Source organism: Microcaecilia unicolor, chromosome 1 (genome assembly GCF_901765095.1).
Source record: "Microcaecilia unicolor chromosome 1, aMicUni1.1, whole genome shotgun sequence".
NCBI classification, from domain to species: domain Eukaryota; kingdom Metazoa; phylum Chordata; class Amphibia; order Gymnophiona; family Siphonopidae; genus Microcaecilia; species Microcaecilia unicolor.
The window spans coordinates 48,335,524-48,348,442 of record NC_044031.1 but is presented as its reverse complement, the minus strand read 5'-3'; the positions used below and the strand labels follow the sequence as shown (position 1 = coordinate 48,348,442).

General features: G+C 46.4%; 1 protein-coding gene across 1 annotated transcript in view; it reads left to right on the top strand.

Moving 5' to 3' along the window:
• The window catches only part of SETD2 (SET domain containing 2, histone lysine methyltransferase), a 482,526-nt gene that overhangs the window by 222,959 nt on the left and 246,648 nt on the right, over positions 1 to 12,919 (top strand). Inside the window, 2 exon segments of the mRNA XM_030196916.1 lie at positions 6,529 to 6,657; positions 8,673 to 9,329. Of these exon segments, the coding sequence (XP_030052776.1) occupies positions 6,529 to 6,657; positions 8,673 to 9,329 (786 nt within the window).

Genomic DNA, 12,919 nt, shown 5'->3' with positions numbered 1-12,919 from the left:
CGTGCTGCGGCCCAAGGTATAGTGATGCGCAGGCTCTCATGGCTGCGTGCCTCTGACCTGGACAACCGCACCCAGCAGAGACTGGCCGACGTCCCTTGCCGGGGGGATAACATTTTTGGTGAGAAGGTCGAGCAGATGGTGGACCAACTGCATCAGCGGGAAACCGCTCTCGACAAGCTCTCCCACCGGGCGCCTTCAGCATCCACCTCAGCAGGTGGACGTTTTTCCCGGGCCCGGCAGGCTGCACCCTATTCTTTTGCAAAGCATAGGTACAACCAGCCGGCCCGAAGGCCTCGTCAGGCACAGGGACAGCCCCAGCGCGCTCGTTCCCGTCAACAGCGTGCGCCTAAGCAGCCCCCTGCGCCTCCACAGCAAAAGCCAGGGACGGGCTTTTGACTGGATCCACGGGAACATAGCCGCCCTCAAAGTGTCCGTACCGGACGATCTGCCGGTCGGGGGGAGGTTAAAATTTTTTCACCAAAGGTGGCCTCTCATAACCTCCGACCAGTGGGTTCTCCAAATAGTGCGGTGCGGATACGCCCTGAATTTGACCTCCCTGCCTCCAAATTGTCCTCCGGGAGCTCAGTCCTTCAGCTCCCATCACAAGCAGGTACTTGCAGAGGAACTCTCCGCCCTTCTCAGCGCCAATGCGGTCGAGCCCGTACCACCCGGGCAGGAAGGGCAGGGATTCTATTCCAGGTACTTCCTTGTGGAAAAGAAAACAGGGGGGATGCGTCCCATCCTAGACCTGAGAGGCCTGAACAAATTCCTGGTCAAAGAAAAGTTCAGGATGCTTTCCTTGGGCACCCTTCTGCCAATGATTCAGAAAAACGATTGGCTATGTTCCCTGGATTTAAAGGATGCATATACTCACATCCCGATACTGCCAGCTCACAGACAGTATCTCAGATTCCGCCTGGGCGCATGGCACTTTCAGTATTGTGTGCTGCCCTTTGGGCTCGCCTCCGCCCCACGAGTGTTTACAAAGTGCCTCGTGGTGGTGGCGGCGTACCTACGCAGGCTGGGAGTGCACGTGTTCCCATATCTCGACGATTGGCTGGTCAAGAACACCTCGGAGGCAGGAGCCCTCCGGTCCATGCAGTGCACTATTCAACTCCTGGAGCTGCTGGGGTTTGTGATAAATTACCCAAAGTCCCATCTCCAGCCAACCCAGTCTCTGGAATTCATAGGAGCTCTGCTGAATACCCAGACGGCTCAGGCCTTCCTTCCCGAAGCGAGGGCCAACAACCTCCTGTCCCTCGCTTCGCAGACCAGAGCGTCTCAGCAGGTCACAGCTCGGCAGATGTTGAGACTTCTGGGTCATATGGCCTCCACAGTTCATGTGACTCCCATGGCTCGTCTTCACATGAGATCTGCTCAATGGACCCTAGCTTACCAGTGGTTCCAAGCCACCAGGAATCTAGAAGATGTCATCCACCTCTCCACCAGTTGCCGCACTTCCCTGCTCTGGTGGACCATCCGGACCAATTTGACCCTGGGACGTCCATTCCAAATTCCGCAGCCCACGAAGGTGCTGACGACGGATGCATCTCGCCTGGGTTGGGGAGCTCATGTCGATGGGCTTCACACCCAGGGTCTGTGGTCCCTCCAGGAAAAGGATCTGCAGATCAACCTCCTGGAGCTCCGAGCGATCTGGAACGCGCTGAAGGCTTTCAGAGATCGGCTGTCCTGCCAAATTATCCAAATTCGGACAGACAATCAGGTTGCAATGTATTACATCAACAAGCAGGGGGGCACCGGATCTCGCCCCCTGTGTCAGGAAGCCGTCGGGCTGTGGCGCTGGGCGTGCCAGTTTGGCATGCTCCTCCAAGCCACATACCTGGCAGGCGTAAACAACAGTCTGGCCGACAGACTGAGCAGAGTCATGCAACCGCACGAGTGGTCACTCCATTCCAGAGTGGTACGCAAGATCTTCCGAGAGTGGGGCACCCCCTCGGTGGACCTTTTCGCCTCTCAGACCAACCACAAGCTGCCTCTGTTCTGTTCCAGACTTCAGGCACACGGCAGGCTAGCGTCGGACGCCTTTCTCCTCCATTGGGGGACCGGCCTCCTGTATGCTTATCCTCCCATACCTTTGGTGGGGAAGACCTTACTGAAGCTCAAGCACGACCGCGGCACCATGATTCTGATAGCGCCCTTTTGGCCCCGGCAGATCTGGTTCCCTCTTCTTCTGGAGTTGTCCTCAGAAGAACCGTGGAGATTGGAGTGTTTTCCGACTCTCATTTCGCAGAATGACGGAGCGTTACTGCACCCCAACCTTCAGTCTCCGGCTCTCACGGCCTGGATGTTGAGGGCGTAGACTTCGCTGCGTTGGGTCTGTCGGAGGGTGTCTCCCGGGTCCTGCTTGCCTCCAGGAAGGATTCCACTAAAAAGAGTTACTTTTTCAAGTGGAGGAGGTTTGTCGTTTGGTGTGAGAGCAAGGCCCTAGAACCTCGTTCTTGCCCTGCACAGAACCTGCTTGAATACCTTCTACACTTATCAGAGTCTGGCCTCAAGACCAACTCAGTAAGGAATCACCTTAGTGCGATTAGTGCTTACCATTATCGTGTGGAAGGTAAAGCCATCTCTGGAGAGCCTTTAGTCGTTCGATTCATGAGAGGCTTGCTGTTATCAAAGCCCCCTATCAAGCCTCCTACAGTGTCATGGGATCTCAACGTCGTCCTCACCCAGCTGATGAAACCTCCTTTTGAGCCACTGAATACCTGCCATCTGAAGTACTTGACCTGGAAGGTCATTTTCTTGGTGGCAGTTACTTCAGCTCGTAGGGTCAGTGAGCTTCAAGCCCTAGTAGCTCATGCTCCATATACCAAATTTCATCACAACAGAGTAGTGCTCCGCACCCACCCAAAGTTCCTGCCGAAAGTGGTGTCGGAGTTCCATCTTAACCAGTCAATTGTCTTGCCAACATTCTTCCCCAGGCCGCATACCCGCCCTGCTGAACGTCAGTTGCACACATTGGACTGCAAGAGAGCATTGGCCTTCTACTTGGAGCAGACACAGCCCCACAGACAGTCCGCCCAATTGTTTGTTTCTTTCGACCCTAACAGGCTAGGGGTCGCTGTCGGGAAACGCACCATCTCCAATTGGCTAGCAGATTGCATTTCCTTCACTTACGCCCAGGCTGGGCTGACTCTTGAGGGTCATGTCACGGCTCATAGTGTTAGAGCCATGGCAGCGTCAGTGGCCCACTTGAAGTCAGCCACTATTGAAGAGATTTGCAAGGCTGCGACGTGGTCATCTGTCCACACATTCACATCACATTACTGCCTCCAGCAGGATACCCGACGCGACAGTCGGTGCTGCAGAATCTGTTTGGGGTGTAAATCCAACTCCACCCTCCAGGACCCGAATTTATTCTGGTCAGGCTGCACTCTCAGTTAGTTGTTCTTCGTAGGTCAATTTCTGTTGTACCCTCGCCGTTGCGAGGTTCAATTGACCTGGGTTCTTGTTTTGAGTGAGCCTGAAAGCTAGGGATACCCCAGTCGTGAGAACAAGCAGCCTGCTTGTCCTCGGAGAAAGTGAATGATACATACCTGTAGCAGGTGTTCTCCGAGGACAGCAGGCTGATTGTTCTCACCTACCCTCCCTCCTCCCCTTTGGAGTTGTGTGTTTCATCTTTTGCTAGTCATTCAACTGGCGGGAGCGGTCACGCACGGGCGGGAAGACGGCCGCGCATGCGCGGTGGGCGTGCCCTGCGTGCCGACCGTCCCGCGAAGCTTTTTTCCGGTTGGTGGGGGCTGCCGCGGACGTCACCCAGTCGTGAGAACAATCAGCCTGCTGTCCTCGGAGAACACCTGCTACAGGTATGTATCATTCACTTTCTGGCCGACAGGTTGAGCAGGATCATGCATACTCGCGAGTGGTCGCTCAACTCGCGCATAGTGCGCCAGATCTTCCAGGACTGGGGCACCCCCTTGGTGGATCTTTTTGCGACTCAGATCAATCACAAGGTCCCTCAGTTCTGTTCCAGATTTCAGGCCCACGACAGACTAGCGTCAGATGCGTTTCTCCTTCATTGGGGGAACAGCCTTCTGTATGCATATCCTCCCATACCTCTGGTGGGGAGGACTTTGCTGAAACTCAAGCAATATCGCGGAACTGTGATTCTGATTGCACCCTTTTGGCCGCGTCAGATTTGGTTCCCTCTTCTTCTGGAGTTGTACTCCGAAGAACCGTGGAGATTGGAGTGTTTTCCAACCCTCATCACTCAGAATGAGGGGGCGCTTCTGCATCCCAACCTTCAGTCTCTGGCTCTCACAGCCTGGATGTTGAAAGACTAGACTTTGCCTCCTTGGGTCTTTCTGAGGGTGTTTCCCGAGTCTTGCTCGCTTCCAGGAAAGATTCCACGAAGAGGTGTTACTCTTTCAAATGGAGGAGGTTTGCCGTCTGGTGTGACAGCAAGGCCCTAGATCCTCGCTGTTGTCCTACACAGACCCTGCTTGAATACCTTCTACACTTATCAGAGTCTGTTCTCAAGACCAACTCCGTAAAAGTTCATCTTAGTGCAATTAGTGCTTTTCATTATCATGTAGAAGGTAAGCCTATCTCTGGACAGCCTTTAGTTGTTCACTTCATGAGAGGTTTGCTTTTGTCAAAGCCCCCTGTCAAACCTCCACCAGTGTCATGGGATCTGAACGTCGTTCTCACCCAGCTGATGAAGCCTCCTTTTGAGCCACTGAATTCCTGCCATCTGAAGTATTTGACCTGGAAGGTCATTTTCTTGGTGGCTGTTACTTCAGCTCGTAGTCAGTGAGCTTCAAGCCTTGGTAGTGCATGCTCCTTATCTCAAGTTTCATCACAACAGAGTAGTCCTCTGCACTCACCCAAAGTTCTTGCCAAAGGTGGTGTCGGAGTTCCATCTGAACCAGTCAGTTGTCTTGCCAACATTCTTTCCCCATCCTCATAGCCACCCTGCTGAATGTCAGTTGTATACATTAGACTGCAAGAGAGCATTGGCCTTCTATGTGGAGCGGACAGACCCCTTCAGACAGTCCGCCCAAATGTTTGTTTCTTCTGATCCCAACAGAAGGGGAGTCACTGTTGGGAAACGCACCATTTCCAGTTGGCTAGCAGATTGCATTTCCTTCACTTATGCCCAAGCTGGGCTGACTCTTGAGGGTCATGTCACGGCTCATAGTGTTAGAGCCATGGCAGCGTCGGTGGCTCACTTGAAGTCAGCCACTATAGAAGAGATTTGCAAGGCTGCGACATGGTCATGAGTCCACACATTCATATCTGATTACTGCCTTCAGCAGGATTCCCGACGCGACAGTCGGTTTGGGCAGTAGGTGCTGCAGAACCTGTTCGGGGTTTAGAATCCAACTCCACCCCCCTAGACCCATTTTTATTCTGTTCCAGGCTGCACTCTGTTAGATGTTTCTTCGTAGGTCAATCTTTGTTATGTCCTCGCCGTTACAAGGCCCAATTGACCTTCTTTGTTGTTTTGATTGAGCCTGGGGGCTAGGGATACCCCACATGTGAGAACAAGCAGCCTGCTTGTCCTCGGAGAAAGCGAAGATACTTACCTGTAGCAGGTATTCTCTGAGGACAGCAGGCTGATTGTTCTCACCAACCCACCCACCTCCCCTTTGGAGTTGTTGTTGTTCTTCTTTATTTGCTTTTTTAAATAACTGAGGCAGGAAGATGGCCACGCTTGCGCGGTGTGAGTCCCTCGCGCTCCGGAAGCTGTCTCAAAGCTTTGTGATTTTTACTGGGAAAAATGCTCCGTTCCTGGGCCGCCGTGGACGCGAACCCACATATGAGAACAATCAGCCTGCTGTCCTCGGAGAATACCTGCTACAGGTGAGTATCTTCGCTTTTTGAAAAGCGCAAATCCCTGTTATATTGCACTCTGTACGTTTTCTGTATGCTGCAGAAGCTGGAACTTCTCCCTCTGGTCCAATCTGGCCAATTTTTTAAAAGTCAATATCATTTCACAGCTCCCCCCCACCCCCACACACGCAAAATGGCAAGTTTCATCTCATTCTGTTTCATTTTCGAAGAGTTATTTTGCCTTCCAGACAAACAGAATTGCATTTTCAACTATTTTATAGAACTATTTCCAACTTTTTTTTTTGTTACATTTGTACCCCGCACTTTTTCCCACTCATGGCAGGCTCAATGCGGCAGGCAATGGAGGGTTAAGTGACTTGCCCAGAGTCACAAGGAGCTGCCTGTGCCGGGAATCGAACTCAGTTCCTCAGTTCCCCAGGACCAAACTCCACCACCCTAACCACTAGGCCACTCCTCCACTCCACTCCACTATTTCCAACTTCTATTGGGTTAGAAAGAATAATAAAGCAAGTCATATTGTTCTACTCATGCAACTTTTGATTTATGTATGTTACAAATAAGTAGGTGTTTTAAGCATATTCTTTTACTAGCTTTGCAAATGAATGTATCATGTAAGACGATGAAGGTAAGCTCAGTTGAGATAGCACAAAAAAGTACTAGTGGATTGTCAGTCCTCACTTCACCACTTTTAAGTTATTTCTGTTTATTTCTTAGAACACACATTCTCAGTCCTGCCTGAAGGTTTTTCTGGAGTGTCATGGTCTGTCCCTTCTCTGGATCTGGATGGCAGAGCTGGGAGATGGGAGAGGAAACTCCATCAACAACCTGAAGCTTCAGTTAGAGGTCAGTTAGTTGTGTTGCTTTGGTGTGACACCATACCCCAGCTAGAGACATATTATGAAGCAGTTCTTAACTTTTTTTTTTAATGTTTGTTGCTGTAACATGGATACCTATCCGGCTTAAGGGTTTGGGAGTGGGGGGAGGGGAGGATAGTATGGGTGCTGGGTTTTTAATTTTAATAAGATAGTTGGGGGATATCCTACTCCTATCCTTCCTACTCCTTACCCCTCCCACTCTCTTCTCCTTTTGCTCATCCTATCTTTGATTACCTCTCCATGCTCAATTTACTTATCCTCAAAACCCCACTACTACTATGTTTACTACAACTTATAACATTCTCCTTCAAGACTTTGTAATTCTATTTACTATGTAAGCCACATTGAACCTGCTATGTGTGGGAAAGCATGGGGTACAAATGTAATTAATAAATAAATAAATATGGTGCTGTTGAAGTACAAGTGCTGTTTAATATATAAAAGTTTGCCTTATATAAGTTTTCAAGGGTATTTTCGCTTGTTTTCTAGGTGGGGTGATGTTTCAATTTGTGCAAATATGGGTTTTATTTGTCTTTGGCCAAATAAAAGGTTTTTGTTTTTTGTGTGTGTGTTTCTCCTCCCCTTATAGTTCAGACAGTAAGAAGAATAACTTTTCTCCTGGTTCAATTTGGGTTATGATCAAGGAGGGTGGGTTGGGGTTCCAGGAGGGGAAGGTCCCACACTGACCTTTGTCCATTGGATGTGTTGGACAGTGTAGGGTGAGGTGGGGGTTGTGGGGGACAAGTTACTACAAGGGTGGGATTTTGTTTTTGTTAGATGGGGTCTTTTGGTGGAGAGGGGGGGTTTTCGGGAGATTTTGGTCGGGGGTGAGTTTTTTGTGTTTTTGAGTTGAGGAGTCCTATTAGGAGGCGGGGCACGTGTGGCTGGGGCCTAGGCTATCATTTGCAAGGTTTTGGTTGGGGGGCTGCTCGCTGGGACGGTCCCCCAATGGATATATTTATTTATTTATTACATTTGTACCCCGCGCTTTCCCACACATGGCAGGCTCAATGCGGCTTACATAGCACCAACAAATATACAAATATATATGTCATTGGATTCTGTTTTCTTTCTTCTGGATGAGTTTATGGGATGAGGGTTAAATTGGTATCCTGGAATGTTAATGGGGTGTCTTCGCCTATTAAGAGACAAAAAATACTGCAAACCTTAAATCGTCAAAGAGCAGATATTGTGCTTCTGCAGGAGACTCGCCTTTCGTCTGTTGAGCATTTAAAATTCAAGCACTGGTGGGTGGGGCAGGTAGTAGCGTTGACTGCTGTAAATTGTAAGTCTGGACTCCTGGTTCTTTTTCGGAGGGGACTGGATATTATACTGCATCAGAGTTGGAGGGATCATCAGGGAAGATTTTTGTTTCTTAAGGCCTCCCTTAATAAAAAAAACCCTTATTACTTTGTAATTTGTATGGGCCCAATGTGTTTGATCATAAATGGGTGAAATGCTTGATACAAAAGGTAGCGGATATGATGGACTTACCAATTGTTATGGGGGGTGACTTCAATATGGTCCAAGAGCCCTCCTTGGATAGATCTCGAGATACGGAGAGGGGTGGGGGATCTTCGGCTAGGGGTATCCCACTACTATGCTCTAGACTAGATCTTTTGGATGTATGGCGGGCCCTGCCCATCATACTTTCTTTTGCATCTTATATTGTTCTGGATAGTGCTGTACATCGATGTGTTGCTCCTGAGAATACTAATCCTCCAGATCTACACAAGAGAAGGTGTTATTTCATATACCTTTATAATTCAAAGCTTTAAACAGTATTAAAAAAATGCACTGGTATACTTCAGTCCCTCCAAAATGTTACACACATGAAAACTGTGTTGGATGTCTTTTATGCAGAATTTTAGACTGATTTATTAAGGCTTTTCACCCATTATGTCTATGTATAGGGGGAAAAGCTTAGTAAACCAGGACCTGTGCTAGGCAAGATGTAATCAGTCTTTGTATTTTATTTATCAGATTATTAAAACCCTGGGACTCCTGCCAATCCCAACCAAGAATATGCTGGAAGAAAGCAAAATACTTCCAATTATCCAGCGCTGGGCTCACACCAAAAGTGCTGTGCCACAGCTCAGTGAAGGAGATGGTTATTCCAGTGAGAACACATCACGTGCTCAGACACCTCTAAACACACCAGATCCAGCTCTTAAGCTGAGCATTGAGGTTGATGGTGAGACTCCAAAAAAGCTGATTTTCCGGAAGCTAAAGATCATCAGTGAAAACAGCATGGACAGTGCCGTTTCAGATACAATGAGTGAGCAGGAGGGGAAAGAATGTAAAGAAGAAGTGGAGAATCAAGAGGCTGCACCCACAGTAATTGTGAAGGAGCCACAAATGCCACAGCCACCAGCACTGGTGAGCAGTGTTGAGGCTGAAGCACCAGCAGATACTAGGAAACCACAAGCAGTGGAAACTGAAGCTGAGCAACCTGATGCAGATACAAAGGAGAACAATGGGCCAAAGCTGGAAGAATCTATTGCTGTGGAAACACCATCTCAGGATGAGGAGGAGGGCATCTCTGATGTGGAGAGTGAGAGAAGCCAGGAGCCAGGAGATAAAATGATAGACATGAGTGACCTTGCCACAAAGCTGCTGGAGAACTGGAAAGACTTGAAGGTAAGAAACTAGCAATTATTAGGGCTTTATTTCTTTTGCCTGCTCTATTTGTCCTCAACAAGAAAAATATATAAAAGAGAAGTTTAATGTGTTTTATTGGTTATTCAAAAAAATAACATGAACATAGTTTTTCTCAAAAATCCTTATTTTTTTTCACTCTAAGTATTATTCCAGGACTCGCACAATATTTTTGCCTAGGACTCTGTCCCCTCCAACCTTAGGAAGAAATGTTCAGGATACACACTTATTGCTATAGCCACTGTAGCTATCAAATTTCTACATAGAATAATTTCAAAGTAGTATAATAGAGATTGATTGTGTGCATCATTTAAGTACTGGCAATTAAATGGCAACAGCCATTTTGTTTTCTGATATTTAATTGTTGAGGAAACGGCTGGCATTAAATGATTGAGGCCCCTGTTTACTAAGCTCCGCTATAGGTGCGCTAGTGTTTTTAGGGCCCCCTTAGAAAGCTTTTTCCTTCTCGGCACACCCACTGACATGAATCGGTAAATCAGAGGGTTGCTGTGCTGGTGTTTACTAGAATTTCCTACAGGTATTGTTAATAGACAACGAGTATAACTTCTGCAGCTTAATGCTGAATATAAAGAAGAGATAAAAATACAAGCATGCGAGTGTTGTTCTCAAGTAGCATAAAACTGTATGAAGGAAAGAATATTGGGCTTCTTTTACTAAACCGCACTAGCGATTCCTGTGCTGCAAATGCAATGCAGCCCATTCAGATTGAATGGACTTCGGCACATTTGCTGCACTGGGAATCGCTAGTTTTGTTTAGTAAAAGAAGCCCATTATGCCAGTTAAAAAAAATTTTTTTAAAGGAGACATAGGTGTAGGTACAAAAGTGGAAATAATACAAACAAAAGCTGCTATGTTTCTATTCTGTTGCATCTGGTTGAAACTACTTTTTTATTTTAGTAAAATCTTTTTATTTACAATGTAGAGTTATTTATAGTATAAAACTGATCAAAATAAACTAATGAAATATTACAGATAACATGAAACAATGATGAGTCTTATATTAAACAAATGTAGATGTGACCAAGAAAGATTTCAAGTTGATACTACTTTAAACTACTTATTATTCCTTTCAACCTAACAAATGTTGGAAAGAGTTATACTTAAGGGACTGAGTGTGTCTTATGTGGAGAAAATTAACTGAATGGGACCAAATTTGGCATTGAGGGGGGAGGGAGACCAGTGATGAAACATTTCATTTGAAAAACAGCCAAATCTGACTAGAAGTTGTAGAGAAACAAATTCCCCCCCAAAAATGGCCTGGTGTCCTGGTGCATTTTTGTGAGAGAAGCAGTTTCAGCTTGATACAGCAAAACAGAGCAGTTAAAGAATTGCCCCTTTCATTTATTTTATTTAGTTATTCATTTATTTGGATTTATTTACAGCCTTTTTGAAGGAATTCACTCAAGGGGGAAAGAAAAACATCTTAGTGTTGAGATTAGCAAGTTAAATACTATTAGCAGTACTTTTGGTTATGAAATATGTCCCAGGACTGCATCATATTTAAATACCTATATGTGGTTGGCATGTATGATGGCAAATTGCATGAATGACTATGACCGCACAGAGAGGCGTGTTGGGCAGACTGGATGGACCGTGCAGGTGTTTATGTGCCGTCATTTACTGTGTGTGTGTGACTGGTCACACGAAGAGAGGAAGTAAGCTAGATATGCTCAGAACTGTGCGGGTGGAGGAGCACACTGGAGTCACCTTAACAAGAGCCAGCGAGTATTCTAAGGTCAGGATGTTGTTGAGAAAAGGGTGTAAATGAGAAAGAGATGAGGGAAAGGGAGGACAGCTGCAGTTTGAGGAAAAGAGCTATCAGAAACTTCAAGAAATTTTACTACTTAGCATCCCTCCAGACCACGCCACCAGCAATTGAAAACTGAGAACTACTAGATTCAAAGTAAGCCTGCAACTCCTGTGCAACCTACAGCCAGCCAGTATCTCTGTCTCCAGTGAATGGTAGGTGTGTCCTGTGCAGCTCAGTAGGCCATCAGTGAATTTGTTGGGTCCTTGGGGTGGGGGTGGGGGTCCCTGCTTGAAATTCTGGATTTAAAATTGTTTATTGGTACAGAGGAAGGTCCCCAGAAGAGAGAGGGTCAGTGCAGCCCAATAGTGTGTGACTGCACTCCTCTTCCCCCCCCCCCCCCCCCCCCCTCGCTGCAGCTTGCCCTATAGGAGTTTGTGCCTTGGCTTCCCCTTCCCATATTCTGGGATGGAAACCTTGAGAGTCCAGGAGCAAAACAAGAACAACATTTAAAAAAAAAAAAAAATTAAGGGGGACCTTAGGCTCTGACGTTTTAGCTCTTTCTATTACAACCAGCCTTCTGTCCTGTGGCTTTCTTGTGGGTTCTGCCGACTGTTCATGGGAGGTAAGGGGGTCGTTTCAAACTCCACATATGTTAGTGCAGTGCATGGCCCAGCTAGGCAAGCCGTGCCAGTGCTGGTTTTGCAGCTTGTGCAGCATAGAGGTTTCCAGGGGCAGATGCAAGTTTTATAGTGGACAGAGGCAGCAGAACAAGATGGCACTGGAGGCTCAGTTGTGGAGATGGCAGTAGTCCCTATTTTGGCAGGAACCATTCCCATCTTGGATGCAGCAGACCCACTGTGCCTATTTATTAATTATTTTTATTTCATGCATTTGTTATACTGCCTCCCAAAACAGTATTGAAATGGTTTACAAAATATGGTTAATAACTGAAACATCCTTAAATTAAAAAGACAGCCAACAAGACACAAGGGGAGGGAGTGAAATTGCACAACAATAAGTTTACTAGTAGGCATGGTAAAACCAAAACACGAAAGGAGAATATAAACTAAAAAATGTGTTAAAATAAGGTCAATTTAACCCTATAAATTAAAGATCTGTATGATCAACCACATCTGACCAATCTTGAACTTCTGGTAGGAAGACTCCAGTCTGTGTGATGAGAGGTATCTAACAAAATCTTTTTATGTGAAGCTACTACTAGATAATTGACTTCTGATGACCTCAAACTATGTTGGGTGATGGTGTAGAAGTAAAGAATGAAGATAAGCCAGTATACATGTATAATATGCTCGATGAGCCAAAATCAAAATCTTTAATTTGAGACGGGCCACAGGAGGCAGCCAATGCTACTCTTGCAATAATGGGAGTTATTTGGTGGTGTAAAGTAGTCTTGCTGCCTTGTTTTGAACTAATTGCAACCACTGTATCTGATATTGTGAGCATCTGACACAACAAATAATTACAGTAGTCTAGTCTACTAATGACCAGTGAATGCAGCAGAAGTTTAATTGCTTTCAGATCTAAAAATCTTTTCAAAGAACACATTTTCCTAAGATAAAAGACTGAGCTTCAAATCATTTTAGTGATGTAGTGAGAGAACAACAGTTGTGGAACTGAAATCACTCCCAATGAAGTAATCATTTCCTTCAGAGCAGTACGACATTGTTGAATTTTAAGGATCATAAGAGGAGCACTTGAACTGAAGGGGTTTAAAAATAGTTTCCTGCCAGGATTCATTTTTATTTATTTTATTTCAGAGATTTATATCCCGCTTTAGAAT